The sequence below is a fragment of the Gossypium hirsutum genome, chromosome A05 (genome assembly GCF_007990345.1).
Source record: "Gossypium hirsutum isolate 1008001.06 chromosome A05, Gossypium_hirsutum_v2.1, whole genome shotgun sequence".
Lineage (NCBI taxonomy): Eukaryota > Viridiplantae > Streptophyta > Magnoliopsida > Malvales > Malvaceae > Gossypium > Gossypium hirsutum.
In genome coordinates, this window is record NC_053428.1 from 6525167 (window position 1) to 6543263 (window position 18097).

General features: G+C 33.1%; 1 protein-coding gene across 1 annotated transcript; it reads right to left on the reverse strand.

The window, feature by feature from the left end:
• Positions 1-4621: 4621 nt before the first annotated feature.
• Positions 4622-7084, reverse strand: LOC107959321 (IRK-interacting protein). The gene is made up of 2 exons (XM_016895351.2): positions 6526-7084; positions 4622-6098 (listed from the first exon to the last, which is right to left on the reverse strand). The coding sequence occupies exons 1-2, from the start codon at positions 6778-6780 to the stop codon at positions 4626-4628; spliced, it is 1728 nt and encodes a 575-aa protein (XP_016750840.2). The 5' UTR covers positions 6781-7084; the 3' UTR covers positions 4622-4625.
• Positions 7085-18097: the final 11013 nt, after the last annotated feature.

Here is an 18097-nt window from a genome sequence, read left to right on the forward strand (position 1 = left end):
TAACTGCTTTTCTCAACAAACTGCTAAAGCCTTTTTGTCATGACATGAAGAATCTGAAACTTTCCCATTACTAGCTTTGTAAGAACATATATCAGAAGGGTAATATGACAAGGATGTATTTATGGCCAAATTAATGCATGACAAGGATTCATTACTTGCATTACTTTCAACACACACATGCTCTGCTGTCAATTTTATATTCACTTTCAACTTGCACACACTTCAAACTTTTTATTTGTATTATGGGTTAGTATTTAGTACACTAGTTTGTTATGTGTCATATTTTTCTTAATATTTTATGCTATACTTGTTATCATCTTAATTTTACTTGTGAAATTTAAAAAGTCGTGTGATATTAGTATGGGAAGGAAATAACTTTTTATAAAAAAAATATTATTAGGATTATCATTTATTACACCTTTTTATTTTTTATTTTTTATTTTTTTATCTTTAAGGGAAGGATAAAAAATTGTTATTAAGATTATCATTTATTACACTTATCTATTTTTTAACTTCAATTGGGGAGGAAATGACTTTTTATAGAAAAATGTTATTAGGATTACCATTTATTACGCTTATTTTTTTTAACTTTAATTAGGAAGGAAATGACTTTTTATAGAAAAATATTATTAGGATTACCATTTATTACACTTATTTATTTTTTTTAACTTTAATTCGGAAGGAAATTACTTTTTATAGAAAAATGTTACTAGGATTACCATTTATTACACTTTTTTTATTTATTTTCTAACTTTAATTTACTTTTTTTTCAAATGCAAGTTGAAGTTTTACCATTTTAGAAGTATAAAAAGAGAGAAAAAAAAAAAGAAAAAAGAGATTTCTTAGACAAGAATTTTAAGAGTAAAGTTTTAGTGTAAAATTGTTTAATTTGTTGAGTGTTAATTTTGTTATCCCTTCTCATGGAGATTTCTCTTCATATTTATAAGACATGGTCTATTAATATGATGTATCAGGAGTAGCTAGACACCATGCGCAGCAGCACGTTACCCCCTAGGGATGACACGCATCCTTAGTTGCTCTCAGGAGAATGTTGGCGAGCAAGACATTGGTTATTCAGACTATACGTTGTGCACTAAGATGACTAGTAAGCACGCATGTCCTGAATAATGAACGAACGAGTTAGATGATGGTGAAAAGTGGCATGCTTTATATTTTATACATAACATAATTAATCATAAATTTACATCAAATCAATTTTAAAAACTACATTAAATATTAAAAAGATAATAAACAAAAAAATAGAAATACAATAGTAAAAAAATTATCAAACTCGAATCGTAAATAGTAGATTAAACCTTAAATATTAGAAGGTAAAATAAACAAGTAAAATTTCAAATAATTTTTTAATTTTGAATATATAATTTTCAAACCATGTTCATGAAAGAAACTGATAACTTGCTGGTATAAAATTAAGAATATGTTATTACTAAAAATAACATATTAATTAACGTTAAGTATAATGCAAATATTTTTCAAGATAGGCCTAATGGAGGCCCAACCATCAAATCTTGTAATTCACACTTCTTTTAGTTTTCTTCCTTTTTGTTTCCAAGTATACAATTTACAGTAAATATTGAAAGTGTTTGTTGTTTGTTTTTTCCCGGGAAAATATTTTCCCGTGAGGCTATAAAAAAAAAAGGTGGGAAAACGTTTGGTCTTTTCCCTTTTTTTGTGCTATGTATTTTTGTTAATAACTTACTAAGTATCATATAATTTTTTCTTAAAAAAGATAAATATGATCATTTTTAAATTTATTATATTTATAAAAAATCACTATGAAAGTATTTTAATAATGTGGAAAATTTGCTAGCAAGGTTTTAGTAAGTCGAGGTTATTGGAATTTAAATATTCAGGTTTGGATCATGTAAGTGTTGTTTGTAAGTTTTCTTTCAAATTATTATGTATTTAAATTTTCGAACGATGGTTATGTTTACATTTGTTTATGGGTCAGGTCATTTATTCAGAAAATATAAAGATTTAGATAAAAATATAAGTTTGGAGAACGAGTTTGAGCAAAAAATAAAATTCATTTAAAAAACGGGTTAGGCCACAAATAAAATTTTTTGGCCTGGCCCAAATTTTTAATAAAAAAAAAACCTACTATTTTCTCATTTTTTGCTATTGTTTTGTTGCAATCTCATTATTATGTTACTACTGCATAACATTTATTTTATTGTCAATTTTGCTACTATTTTAGAGTCATTTGTTTATTAAGTTGTACTTATTTTAGTATTATTTAAATATAAAAACTTTCTAAAATTTATTTTTAATTTGTTGAAAAACTTTTATTTTAATATTTTTAATATATTTGATGTATTAAATTTAAAAAAATATATTTAAATTTAAAAAATTAATATGGGCCAAGCCCAGCTTGGCAAAAAAATTTACCATTTTTTTGTCTAGGTCTAGCAATTAGACTTAATATTTTGTTAGGGCCAACCTGGCTCATGAATAACTCTAATCATGTCTAAAGATTTGCATAATTTATCTTTTAATATGTTATATTTTGTATTAAGTTGATTTTAATTTTATTTTATTAAACATGTATGGTCGGTGATTTGTGCTATTCTTTATACTTGTGATTATGTTTGTAAACTTCTTTTAAGAAAATCCTAAAAAATAATGCCATGATTTTTTTTTCTTTTTACTTGTGACTATACATGTAATTACTTGTGTTTTATATAAATCATTACAATTAATTTTTAAAATATAGTTGATAATTTTATTATTTTTTTAATTAATACAAAATTTTCATAAAAAAATGTTGAATAAGATAAGTAAGTAGATAACTATTTATCATTTTCGTTTAAAATATTAAATTGATTTTATTTAAATAAATATTTTTGAAAAATTTGTCTCTTATTTATTTGTTAAAAAGTTAGATATCAAATTATCATATTAAAATTTTATTCCAAGCCATACAAAATAAAATAATATATTATATTAATAAGATCAAATTTAAGAGATAAATAATTTTAAAAAATTAATTTTATCAAACACATAATTAAGTTCAATATTTAAATTTATTAATATATCAAACAACTTTTTGATATAAATTTAGTACTTATAAAATTAAGTACTAAAAAAATTAGCAATTTGTTTATCTCATACGAAATCTTGTTTAAAAATAGCTACCTAAATAAAAACCTTTTGTTTGCTGATTTGGAGGTTTAACATCTATTATTTACGTCATTGCTAAAATATTAAAAAAAAGTATTGATTTTTTTTATGTTTTTTATATATAATATGAAAAGTAAACAATTTTTTTATAAATTTTTAAAGAATAATCACGAAATTAACAAAAATTAATCACAGCAGGTAGGGACAGAATACAACCCAAATGAACGAGGCTTTTTTTATGGTACTCGATAACCTTTGCATTCTTCACTCTCTCAAAAGCATTGTATCTTCTCTCATTTCTCTGCAAAGCCAAGCGATTATTCATCTCCGGGTTTTTCTTTTCAGAAAATGGGGATTCTCAAGCGATTATTCATCTCCGGGTTTTTCTTTTCAGAAAATGGGGATTCTCAGTTGGACGTATTTCGGTTGGGATTGATTCTAAAGCGTCGGAAGTTCACTCTTTCGAGGTCAGACCCTGGAGATGCCAAAAATGACGAGGAGTTAGAAAATGTATTGTCTTTACTGCAAAGTAGAGTTGATGGGTCATTGGATTCAAGTCTTGATGCAATAGCTTTGGGTTTGCACGAGGGTTTTGTTGTCAAAGTTGCTCGAACTCCATTTATTATGGGTAAAAATTTGATTCGGTTTTCATGTGGGTAATGAAGAAACCAGGGTTGAATCACTTGTCAAGGTTGTGATATTAGGAAGAGGAATGCTTACGTCTATCAAAGCTCTATTGCGTTACAATGAATCAAACATACTGTTATTATTTCACTATCAAGGCTCTATTACATTACAATGAATCAAACAAGCTGTTATTATTTCACTGTCAAAGCTTAATGTATGATTGATCGGGCTTGGTCTGTATGTGAAAAAATGCTTGATGGGGACAACTTTCTGGATGGTGGGCAAGTGGGAAAGATTGTAACTTGGCTTTTGTAAAGGGGGAAAAGCTAAAAATGCTCACTTGTTGGTTGAAGAGAAAAACAAGCTGTCGCCCCAATCTTCTATTAATTGTTTGATCAGTTCACTTTGTAAGAGGGATGAAACGTGAAATTAGCTTTGGAGATGTTGGATATTGCAAAATTTAAGAACTAGACAAGGCTTCGAGGTTTGAAGCTATTGGCTGAGATGAAGCATTTTTTGGGTCCTTCGTAATGTTGATGAATACAATAAATTGATCCAGTCTCTTTGCTTGAAGGATTTGGATTGGCAAACTACTCAACGGTTTGTATCTCCTTATAAAGGCTGTTAAGGAGCTGGAAACACAGGAATTGAATAGCAGAGAAGCAATCACTGATGTTTAAATCTCTGCTGATTTTAGGAAATGGATGTACAGTTTCAAGCATTTGATAGGAATTTAATTTTATATTTAGTATAACTGAATCTTTTCTTATAAATGTTAGAAATATATATATATATTAGCTAATTACAAACTTTTCTACTTGAAAAACCTCTGGAGAAAAGAATTTGTAGCAAATTAATCAAGCTGCAATTTTATATCTGCATATCACCTTACACTTTAAAACCCTTCCCTGAACATAAAAACCTGGCATCACCATGATCTTTACTCGGTTGGGTCCATGAGATTTTTGCCTTTCCATGAGCATATCTTCCATGAAATGTGGATCGAAGGTTGTATTTTCCTCCACCCTTAAAATCCCCAGTGGAGGGTTGAATGAAAACGCAAGCAGATGCAGCAACCATATGCATTTGGCTGCAACAAAGAATGCTTGAAGCAACTGTTGAGGCCATGGTCTAGTCCAATTCAAGGTTGAAATGATCAAACTCATCTTCTGATCACAAAACTTGCTGAACTCTTCACTGTAGCATTTAGTCCCTGTCCTCAGCACTTCATTCCAGCTTAGATTTCTAAGCCCAACAAACGATGAGAATTGAGCTTGGCGATTTTGTTGAGGGTCCAGCAGCTTTGGTGACCCATTCTTCTGAAACACACAGTTCTCAAAGTCCTGGTAGAATGATTGGTTTATAATTGCTTCCAAATGGTATGATACTGCCTTAGAGTACTTGGAATTCAATGAAAGTTTATATGGTCGAAGAAGAGAATTCAAGTTCTCTATTAAAGTATTGTCAGTCTCTTCAATCTGTCCAATAAGTGTTTTGCAGAATTGTTTCACTGACAATCTTGCTTCCGATACAATCTGTAAGAAACCCTCTGCCATTACCTCCTCACTGACTGGCATCAAGTTTTCTTCATTCCCATCTATGCCTTTCCCCTTCCTAGGATAATTTCCTAGCTTTTCATTGATTTGAGAATCCTTTGTTTGCGTTGCTTGCCTCAATGCCTTCTTGAGTTCTTCGCAATACGTTTCCAAATACTCCAGCTTCTGCTTGAGCTCTCCTAGTGAAGATCTCACCTCAGCAACTTCCATCAAGGCTGCATCTCTACTCTCATTCGCTTCTAACAACTCTTTCTTCAATGTTTCAATCGACAACATGCCAGAGTCCTTCAATAATTGAGAAACTTCCTCAGATTCTGTTCGGTTAGGCGAACTCTCATTCTTCTGTTTCTTTTTTAACCGAGGGAATAACCGTGAAATCACCCCACGATTCCTGGGTTGTGATTGAACAGATGAATGGGATTCTGATAGTGGCACAACGGGATCCAAATTCTTGACCGGCCTGGTGACATTCTCGGATTCAGATGTTATAACAGCAGGCTTGCATCTATTGCAAGATGATACTGACTTGAAATCCCCCATACTGTTTCTCCTACTTCTAGTGGAGGGTGATGTTTGTAGGACAGTTATGTGGTTTGCACAAGAGCCAGTGACAGACCTTTGGTCTTCAGCAGGACAAATATGGGATTCTAAGGCAGGAGAAAATCCCTTTTGCTTATAATCTGATAATCCAGTTTCAGTGCCATATTTATCCCAACTTTCAGATAAAGCTTGGTTATTTGTATGATATCCAGATAGTGGTTCATCTTCATAACTCTATCAAATATTCCCAAAAGGAAATGAGTAACGATAAGCATAACCATTGACAATGAGGTTAAAATCAACTTAAATAAAATGTGGAATTTAACAAAATTACAAGCAATGAGCAATGAAGAAGAAGAAGAAGAAGAAGAAGAAGACGAATGAGGCTAAATTTCTTGTGAAAAGGCTATTACTAATTACTAAGCTAACAATGATCTAGAGAGTCAACTAGCCAAAACTTATCAAGAGAATTCAACAGGGAAAAGAAAGACAACATAGACTATATTGATGCTGAAGTTAATTAACTTTTTTAATTATATCATAAAACTTAGAATTCAATAAACAAGGCAGGAATCAACTTGATAGCAACAAAGGTTACCAGAAAAAGATACACAATTTTAGCAACTGATTAAGAAAAAAGAAAAAAAGGATATTAACTTACAGGAGTGAAAACAGGGTAATCTTGAGCAGAGAAAAGAGGAAAAGGGCGTGAAACAGGGGAGGAAGAAGAAGAAGAAGGGTATCTGAGATTTGGAGGGTAGTTTCCTTGCATGAGAGCTGCATGTAAAGCTCTGAGCTCCACAGCCTTGGCGATGGCGGCCTGTATCTCTTGCCTGCTAACTTCAACGCCATTGTTATCACTGTGATGGTTTTGAAAGACTTGTGAAACAGTAGCTGCAGAAGCAGCAGCGGCCATGAATCGAGGATGAAACAGCGCAGCACAATACACCCAAAGAAGAGAAGAAAGGATGAATCTTGATGTGAATTGGAATGACAGAGAAAGAAGGAAGAGGGTAATGAAGGGTTGGATTTGATTTGCAGAGTGGAAGATGATATCCAGCTTAGAAACTTGAAGAAGCAGAAAGTAGGAACAAGGAAACAAAGAGACAGATATGAATGAATGGATGAAAGTGGAGGAAATAGGGTATTGGAAATCCAATGTGCTTTTGTCTTTGTTGACAAAGAATAAATAGATAGAATGAGCGAGCGCATGTCAATTGTGAGTGAGAGAGAAAAGAGTGTAGTAGTAGTAGTAGTCGTAGTCGTAGTCGTAGGCCTCACTCAATGGACTGTATATTTGCCGTTTACAAAAATGCCCTTACTAATTCTATCTATAGTGGCACCATACCACTTCGCTCCTACTTTTCTTTCCGGGTAATTTACAAGATAAAAGTCTTTTTTTTAATATTTATTGAAATAGGATAACTTTTTTATTATGTTACCAAAAAGGGTCGAATTTTCTAAAAGCGTATCCACGTCAACTGATGTCAAGTAACATGTCAGCAAAACGCTTTCTCAGAGACGCGTTTTGCCCATTTTACCCCCCAATGACTTTTTTTTACCATTAGAACCCCCCAACGGTCAAGAAAAAATATAAAAACCTTCCTTTTCATTTTTTTCACACTTCAATCCTTTCAAATTCTCTCAAATTTCTCTCAAATTCCTCTTAAAGTTCTTTTTAATTTTTGCAAAAAAGCTCTATTTAAATTTTTCTGAATAATTTTTTTAAATCAAAAAATATTCGATTGTGTTAGCAATAGCTGGAGAATTAATTCGTCTTGATAATAAACACATCTCCGTCAAACAAATTTTTCAATATTATTTAAGATTTTTTATTTATGTAATTTTAATTAATTTTTATTTTATATTTTTTTATAAAAGTTTGTAGATCGAGTGTTGCAATGCTATATCCGTAATATTTCTGGTCCTCCATCACCGTTGATAGATAATTACATGCGGGAAGCGAGTTTTTGGCACGTGGCCACGATAGGCCGGGGGTGCAAGTTAAACCAGAAACTTATTAGTGCGTTGATAGAGAGGTGGAGACCCGAGACGCACACATTTCATCTTCCATGCGGAGAGTGTACTATCACTCTAGAAGACGTGCATTTGCAATTGGGATTCCTGGTGGATGGGTACGTAGTTACCGGGTCCGTTCAATCTACTAATTGGGGAGCCATACGCTATGAGTTTTTGGGTGCTATTTAGGATAATATTAACGGAGGTCGGATCGAGATGGGCTAGTTACGAGACACATTCCCGGAGCCGAATAATCGACTGAACTAGAAAGAATACAATATGCTCGGGCATACATTATTGAGATAATTGGAGGTTATCTGATGCCAGACTTGTCACGAAACCTCGTACATATGAGATGGCTGCTGAAACTCGTTGATTTTAGAGCAGTTGGTGAATTTAGTTGGGGGTCTGTCGTGTTAGCAACATTGTACAGGGAGATGTGTGGGGCGCAACCGAATAAAGGAAAAATCGGAGGTTGCCTATCACTACTGCAATCATGGGCACGGTTTCGCTTTTCATTTTTACGTCCTCCTGTGGACCACCTATATATATTCTCACTCATAACGAGGTAAATTTTATATTGGATTTTACAATTATTATGTAGATTTAAAATATAATCGTATGCTAAAAATTTATTTAATTAGGTGGAACCGTTCGGCAAATTATGTTAGGTTACCTATCTCTCTTGAAGATATACAACTTCTATTAGACTAACGGTCGGAAGCACAAGTAAGTATTAAATAAAATAGATATAAATAATAAAATAGTCGATTCGTATTTAGCATTTTGTATTATGTATATAACTAATATTTTTATCATGTTCATATAGTTTCAATGGACACCATATGAGGATTCGGCAATTCAGGCAATAATTCCGGATGAATACTTTCAAAATCTGAACATTTGGCATCTGAAGGTCCCATTGGTCAACTATGCCATCGTGGAGATGCACCAATCAGATAGAGTATTGCGGCAATTTAAATTCTGACAATAGATTCCCGTGGCACCTGAAGTGCTCGATGATGAGCACGAAATTGACTTACGGTAGTTGCATACGGATTGGCCGAGATATTAGTCAGCATATATCAAAATATGGGAAAATCGGTATGATTACATACCTACTCGGAAACCGATCATCGTTTTAGAGTTAGCGTGCATACCGGAATACTTACCATAATTTAAGATCTATTGCAAGCCATATTTACTGTCAGAAGATGAAAGGCGACGAAAAATTCGTGTCGAAAGGGAACAACGGGGCCCTTTAAATCTAAGAAGAAGGGATGACGACGCAGGCTCATCAACAGCGCCCCCACAATTATCGGGCTCATCAACAGCCTCCATACAATCACCAAGCCCATCAACAGTGCCCACATAGTCACCGAGCCCAACACTTCAACCGACGACACCCACATCACAGCCTTTTCAGATTATGGCAGGTGTGTATTCTAGCCCTTTATATATCCTAACCCTTATATGTTTCCTTTTTCAGTCCTATGGCAGGTTGGTGTGCATGGCTCGGTTCATCTCCATTCTCGATTACTCTGAGTAGACCGCTGATCTATAGGCCACCGCTGCATGAGGGATCACACGAGGCGCCGTCGGGGAGCTCTTCTTTTTACCAATCCTCATCGCCTTATGGGATTCAAACACCTTCACCATAGGTAATGCGAACACCTCTTCATTCACTATTCTATCAAAGGTAGGTCATCCTCCCAACACCCACAACTAGATCCCCTACTGAAGGAATTAGAATCCCCGCCGGAGCAACCACAACCCCCACCGGAAGTTAGACAAAGGAGGAATCCAGCGCGTAACCGTCGACAACCTCCATGTGGCACTGAATCTGGCCGGCAAAAACATTGACTTTTTAATATATTTGTACAAACTTTTTTATATTATTTTATTTAATAAAATAAAAGTTATTTTGAATAAAGTAATTGTAATTTACTTTTATATTTTTAATAAAATAGAAGTTCTTTTAAATAAGGCAATATTTGAATATTTTTATATTTTTAATGAAATATAAATAATGCAACATAGTTTTATTACAACAACTATCAGCTATTTCGATTTGGACATGATCAACTTGTATGGCCTGGGTTCCTACACCATCCGCACAACTTTTATTGGTTGGTTGTTTCTCGGATATCCATATTGTTACGTATTCTAGTCGAATAAGGTTGAACCTTTGGTTTGCGACGCAATTCTCTATCTGGTAACAACTTAAACAGAGTAAGCGATACAGACGACCACTTACGTTCATTTGGGACCGGTGGAAATACGTGTCTCTACACGTTGTACATGTATTCTATTTTGTACACTTCGTCGACATAGCTCATGGGATCCACACGGAGATTCTGACAAGCTGCAATTATATGAGAGCATGGATAACGAAGTGTGTCAAACCTCCCACAGTCACAAGTCATATTTCTCACTTATACACGATATTGCCCTCTAGTAATACCTTGGTGCTGTCTGTCAAACTCCGTCACACGAAACCATAGGTTGTCTAGATCGTGACACACTGTGTGCATGGTGTTCGTCCGCGCATTCGCCTTGTTAATTTCTTACAATACCTTCCTGCATTATACATGACCTCCCTACATTTGGCCTTCATAACTCGTTGCTAGCTTTGAAAATAATGCCGCTAAACGAAAATATATCTCTCATACAACCGATGTTATCGGCAAATGACGCGTTCCTTTTAGAACAGAATTTATGCATTCAGCCAGGTTTGAAGTCATATGACCATATTGTAAGCTGCCATTGTATGCTTGTGTCCACTGTTCGAAAGGTATGTTACAAAAGTAGTCAACGCCTTCTTTGTTAACTAAACGCAAAACTATCAACATCTCATGAAAACGGTCCTTACTTATCTCATACCCTGTCAATATAAGTTCATAGCGAAAATTACATATCACTCTTCCATTTAGAATAAATTCAATATTACAAATGAAATTATATTAATACAGATTAAATACCCATGTCGGTCACTTATCGTTTTTCATTTATAGATCGAAATTGCCCGTAGTAGTTGGACGCAACATGCCTTAGGCAATACCGATGGTGTGTGTGATTCCATAGACTTCACAATCGCTCAATTGCGGCTAGTATTCCAGTATCCCGATCCGACATAACACAAATATTAGGTTGGGGCAGACATGCCTCCTTAACCTAGAAAGAAAGAAATCTCAGTCATCAGCTAACTCTCTCGGAGTTATTGCAAACGCAATTGGAAGGATTCTCCCACTGCCATCCTGTGCCACAGCTAGCAATAGCCGATAGGTATATCTACCAAACATAAAGGTACCATCAATTTTTACCATAGCTTGCAGTATAGAAATGTGTCTCGACATTACTTAAAGCTACAAAATAGACGTTTGAACACTTCGCATCCATAGAGCAATCAATCGTTGTAGTACGCAGGTATCGTTTCAAGGTCTGTTATGCAACCTGGGACGTATCTCTTTAGCACTTGCCACTACTGCCACATTTCATTATATGAAGCGTCCCACCCACTATGCATCATTTTCAATGCCTTCTGCTTAACTATCCAAGCCTTGCGGTAAGAGGGCATATACCTCATTTGGCTATGAATATTGGCCATTAAGACCGGCATTAAAGTCCTGGGATTTGCCTTCACGTCGGTAGTATTAAGCTAGCTAACATATCTGAATCCATCTTGGGATGATCTTATGAAAAACCTGTCAACGAAGTACGTTAAATAATGCAACATTACATAATAATAGTATTATTCAAAAACCCTAAATACTGCACCTCCAACACATGTATGTGGACCTTTATACTTTTTTATCTCCTACAACCTTGTCCTTTTCCTCAACGAGGCGTAGATTTTCCATGAACATGTATCGTATTGCACTGCACACTTCGCCTCAAACTTATCGAATTTAGATTTAACCACGTGGTAGTTAACCCCGTTTATGATGCTATGTTGTTTCAATGCACCAAGAAAACTATCCTTATCGGAAAATTCATTACCAACTTCTAATTCACCTGAATCCAATAACGAACTTGTATGATCACGCGTTCTATGTGGTAGATCTGGAAACTTCAATGCACCATCTGCATATAGATCGACATTATGCATGTAGGCTAGAGGTGAGTATGCACTGAATCGTGGATCTTCTTCTTTATCTGAACCCCTTTCAACATCTTCAGGTTCGGTTGGAATAGGCTCCGATTTAAAAAATAATGCAGCTTCTGCATCATCGGGGCTGGGCTCTCGAGGTGGATCCATATCAGACTCATTATCTAACCCACCATCATATGCAACGTATGAGGTCCCCTCACCGGTGGACGTCGTAAGGAGTACATCATTTTTTCTTCTAGGCGTTTCATAGTGTCCCAATTTAGATATAGATTGCCAACTACTAGAAATTGATGTCATTCCCTAGTACGTATTTCCAGCATCAAACATTGACCCACCGAGGTGCATATCCCATCCACTGACAGAACATCGTGCAGGGGTTGTGTATTCCATACTACTACCAAACAAGGGTGCTTCTGTGTTTTGCAACCCACTAACGTAATGTCAGGCAGGAGTCATGTATTCCTCTCGAACAGCAGTAGATGTTGAAGTTGCAAATGCATCATTTGGCGATGAAAATTGTACATATAACTCAATATAAGGTGATTCACTAGCGAGATGAGTCGCACCATTGCCTCCAAGTTACGAGCACCTTTGATGTCGAACGAGTCATATGTCACGGGATCAACAGAAGCACAAAATCGATACCTAACAAACAAAATTTTCATTGGCGTCGTTCCGAAGATTTTACGCCTAATTCTTTTACGAAGTTCTGTCAAATCTATGTTCTGGTTAAAAATCAGTCGCACTGTATTCTTCGATAAAAAAACAACACCATTTTCGGTGTGACGGACCTCACCATCATAGTAAATAACAACACTAATACGTTCACTCATTTTCAATTTCTATTCTGCTTAGTGTCTCTAATTTTTTTGCTATAACTTATGCAACCTGAGAATAAAATTTGGCTCATTTATAGTCTCAGGCCAAATAGGAACTACTATAGAAAAAGAGCGTCCATATGGGAGCTTTTTTCAGTACTTTTTCTGACAGTGCATCCTGTTTGAAGCATTTTTGACACTATTTGTTCAGAAACATCTTCTTAAAATTATTTTTTCAAATACGTCTTCTCTAATTTATTTTTTCAGAAACTATTATAGAATTTTTTTTTATTGCTAATATATTTTTCCATAACCCTAAACACAAAATTATTTAAAAAAATTAATCTATAATTTAATTAATTAACCTTAAAGCCTAAACCCTAATCTAATTTATTTTTAAAATTAATAATTAATTTAATTAAGTAATCCAAAACCCTAATTTATTTGATTTTTTCTTAAAAATCCTAAACTCTAAACCCTAACCCTAAATACAAAAAAATCTTAACCCTAAAAAAAAGGACAAAACACTCCCCTAGGGACGCGTTTTACTAACATGTCACCTGACATCACGCTGACATGAACGCATTTTCGAAAATTTTGGCCATTTTCAGTAAATAATAAAAGAGTTAGCCTATTTTCGTAAATATTTAAAAAAAAAGACTTTTTCTTATAAATTACCCCTTTCTTTCCTAATTATAATCAAGTTATTCAATTTCACGTCAACATATGGAGACAATTACTTTGAGGAAAGTTCATGGTTCTAAGTACATACATATTCTTACCCAATTGATAAAATACCTCTTTTTTTTTTTCATGCGTGATAATATTTTATGATTTATGAAAATTAATTTTTTTTATTATATTTTGTATCTACATTTTACTTTTATTATGTTAATAAAGCAAAAACATGAAAACTGTTTGTTTTTTTTTTTTTGGAACTAAAAATAATTAATTTATAAAAAGAGTAGATATATATGATAAATTGAAAGTGATTTGTATTGTGATTGATTGGTACTTAAGATTAATGGTTGGAATGCAAATCATTGCTCCCTCTCAACCTGTCTTCCACTTCCTTTTTACCTCTTTGTTGTGAGTAAGACATTTGAATTTTATTCTTTAAATAGGAAATACAAATGCAACCAAGTGTCGGACTGTATTTTCTTTGTTACATAAATTATCAAAGTAAAAAGAACTTGTCTGCCCAGCTGTCCAAATGCAATTTTTTGCCTCAAGAGCTACATTATTTACTTTTTAAGCATAAACATATTTTATAAAATAAAAAACAAAACATAAACAATGTTAAATTATGTCCCTGAGAAAATCTCTTTTAAAATTTATTCAACAAGTGGAGTAATAAAAACGTTTATATATAAATCTTATTAATTTTTTTTAAATATATGATTTTTAGTTATTTTAATTAAAGATTGTAGAAATATAAAAACACAAGAAAAAAAATTCATCCTCTTAATATTAATTATCTTTTTACCAATAAATTAATACTTGATTAATCCAATCAGATGTAATGAATAAGATTTGACAAACAAATAAAAAATTAAAGCCCATTTCTAAGATCCAATTTGCCATAGCATGGACACCAACTTAATTTGTTCTTCTAGTGATAACTTCTTTATTTCAAATTCATCTAAGTCAGTTTAATTCTAAAAGATGAGAATTTACAAAGGGATTTTTTTACTCCAAAATAAAATGGAAGCAATTTGGAAAGATAAAAAGTCTTGAATCGAACAGAAAAATAATAACACACTAAATGTTTGAGTAAACGCTCTCAAATATATTCAATAACTTTAAATGAAATGCAAGGTATGATTATAAATGAAGGAAGACCTTTATTTATAGTTGAGCTCACCAGATTCAATAGTATAAATCGAATTTTATACAATCTTATCTCTTGATTTATATTAACCACAATAATTCTAGTTTTTCTTGAGTATTCATTGGGCCACAAACGCTCCATGAGACATTTTAAGTGCGTTTATAATGAACTTTAATCCACAACCTGTAACACTAATAGATACAAGTAAATATGAAAATTTTGTAGATTTAAAAAAAAAGAACTAAATTATAAAACAAGGTTATAATATTAAGAGATATCTTTCATCAAAGTGAATAGATAGTCACTCACATTTTTTTAAAAGGTGAAATCATTCAAACAAATATTTTAATTTCTAACATTGGTATATATTTTCTTAATTTTTATTGTTTGTATGTACAATATAGACTTGTTATTTTGTCCATCTCATAATTGTAAGTTAAAAAAAATTAAAAATCTAAACCGTGAAGACACACATACAACTATAGCTATTGTATATGATATGACTTGGTTGAGGTTTGATATTCTATTTAGCCACGTATGTTACCTTAGCCTCATAATCAAACAAAAGTACTTTCTCTCTTGCACATGATCGCAGGATTTTGTAGAGACTACTACTTTCTAAACTCAAATAATTAAAACTGCCCACAAAATAGCTTAACATCATTTATTTGAACGCATGTGATCAATCACTTTTCCTTACATGGCTTAACACTCACTCAAGTTATAGTTGACCTTCCTTCATGCACCACACACACAGAAATAAATGGGGAAAAAATCAAATCCATCCAAATATATAAAACTACCAAGTAAAAGAGTATGAATGGACGACGAGAGGATGTGAATTCAGCCAGCTGCAATAGTTGGAGAATACGGAAAATAGCTTCCTTAATGGGTAGAGCCTGCCTAGAAGCTCCACCAAGTTGGTGGCTGCATTTGAACGAAATGGAAAACAACATCAAACACTTACCAGTCTCGTCTCTCAAGTCAAGATACCATCATTTGTGGTGTGGAGCTAAGCCATCGGTGTTGAATTTGAACCACTTAAAATGCGAAATTATGCATTATTTTAAAGTTTGCTTCAATAAGTCCATGCTTAATAATATTACTTTACATCAAATTCCCACTTCACCTTTAACAAAAAAGAAAAGAACACCGAGTCTCTCAGCAGTTGAACATTCATCTCCAAGTCCTTGCCACTAAAAGATGACTTCACTTCGGTGAAGCCAAATTCACCAAACAACGACGGAAAACCCATGCAGCACATTTCCTTACACTTCACGCCAAAAACTACGTGACAGCACATCTTGGAATGGAGTGGAGTGGGTTACTGGATGCTCCAAGACTAGGTTTAATGCAATGTACTCCAAAAATCTCAAAAAAAGTTAAAAGAGGCCAAGATACCTACAAAAGAAATATCAGAGTCTAATTTAGGTGTTATACAAAAAGAAACAAAAGTCATTCAGCTGCAATTATTTTAATTATTACAAAGCATTATGTAAGATTTTACAACTTATATAATTTTGTAATAGATGCGCCTGATAATTGTAAAGCGATTATTATGAGTAATGAATTTTCATTTTTGATAAATATATATATATCTTTTCATAGTATATAAGGAAATGTATGATGATTTATTTGGTCCTTCATATCATTTTAGCTCCACATTTAATTTTTTATCTTTTTTAGCTCATGACCTTGCATTATTTGTCATACCACCCTGAAATGGATGGAAAAGTTAACGTTTATTAACCTTGCTGACGTGCCACCTACATGGTAGCCCACGTTTATTATACGTGAACAATTAATTAATTTTTTAATTAAAAATATTTTAAAAATAAAAATTAATAAAATTACTCAAAAAGGTATAAAAGTTAATATGGGAGATTGTCTTGTTAGTCATATCGTATCTCAACTATGAACTTTATCGGTGCATAGCATGTTCAACATGTAAAGCTTTTTCAATATACCTTACTCAAACAGATGTTAAGCTCTCTCGATGCATGTACAGGACGTGGAATTTCACCAGATTTAGGCAAGTCCAATCGTTGTATGGCTAGAAAGTTGCCTCGTCACTTAAGCAAACCATGATTAAACCTACATGAACACACATAGAGGATCGAAAAACCAGCTCTACCTATAAAGATTCGTCTTCTTTACCATAGGGAAGTAAGACTCTTTTGATCCAAAACTTACCAAACCTCTTTAACCGTAAGACTTTCTATACAATCATACTTTTACCACTGTGTAAGACTCTTTTGATCCAAAACTTACCAAACCTCTTTAACCGTAAGACTCTCTATACGATCATACTTTCACCACTGTGTAGACAAATGGTAGAATCAGATTTTTTTTTTTGAGGAGTTGGAATTAAATTGTATATTTTTACCATAATAAAAATATAATTTCACTATTTTAATAATATATATCTTTATATTTTTTAAAAGATTAAATCAAATTTTTATCATTTTTAAAAGTCAAAATACAATTTTATCATTACAAATTTATAATTTTATGAACTATAAAACACTTGAATAAAAAATTTTCTATTTAGCATACCGTTACTCTCCACCTTCTTCTCTATTTGCTCCTCATAAATTTGTCAGTAAAAAAATAATAATTTCTTTTAGGTGACTTTATTATAGTTTTAAATAATCATATTCTCACCGCTATGTAGACTGCTAGACTCACATATACACGATGCGAGTGTGAAAGAAAATTATGTAAAAAATATTCCGTATAAAAGCAAATGCATATATTCAATTTCAGTATTAGACACCTAAAGTGGTGGGGCTTAAACTTACCAAGAGATGAAAATTGGAAGGGCCAGCAGAGAGCACATACAAACCAAATTAGTTGAAAAAAAGATGTGAAGCCATTTCGGGACTTTAATTAATGGGAGAAAGGGCAAAAAAAAAAAAACACTAGTAAACAAATTTGAATGAATATCAGTGACGGATGGGACGAGTGTCACTAAATGTTCCACGATTGATGCCCGAAAAATGGTAGGCAGGTCCCCCACCCCCACGTCTTGTTCCATCAACTTAATGCCACAACTAATCCAAAGAAAAAGGTGTGCATATGGTGGAGCATTTGCCACCTATCATACTACTGGATCATACATATATAATAACCAAAATTTTTTTTGTGAAAAATATAATATGAAATTTGATAATAATAAAAAAAGATAAAAAACAATGTGAAAAAGTATACAAATTATTAGCGTATTAAAAAAAATTTAATGTAAAAGAATTCGAATATTAGAATATACAAAAATTAATCCAATTTTAGTTTGATTATACCCAAACTCAAGATGATTATGACAAGCACTTACCAATTAGGGGGGATTCGTGAAAAAATTAAAAGACGAACTTAAAACAAATAATGTGCATTCGAAAAATGCAAGCATGCGTGGAAACAAGGTCATGGGGAGTCAGATTCGGCAGCAAAATATATG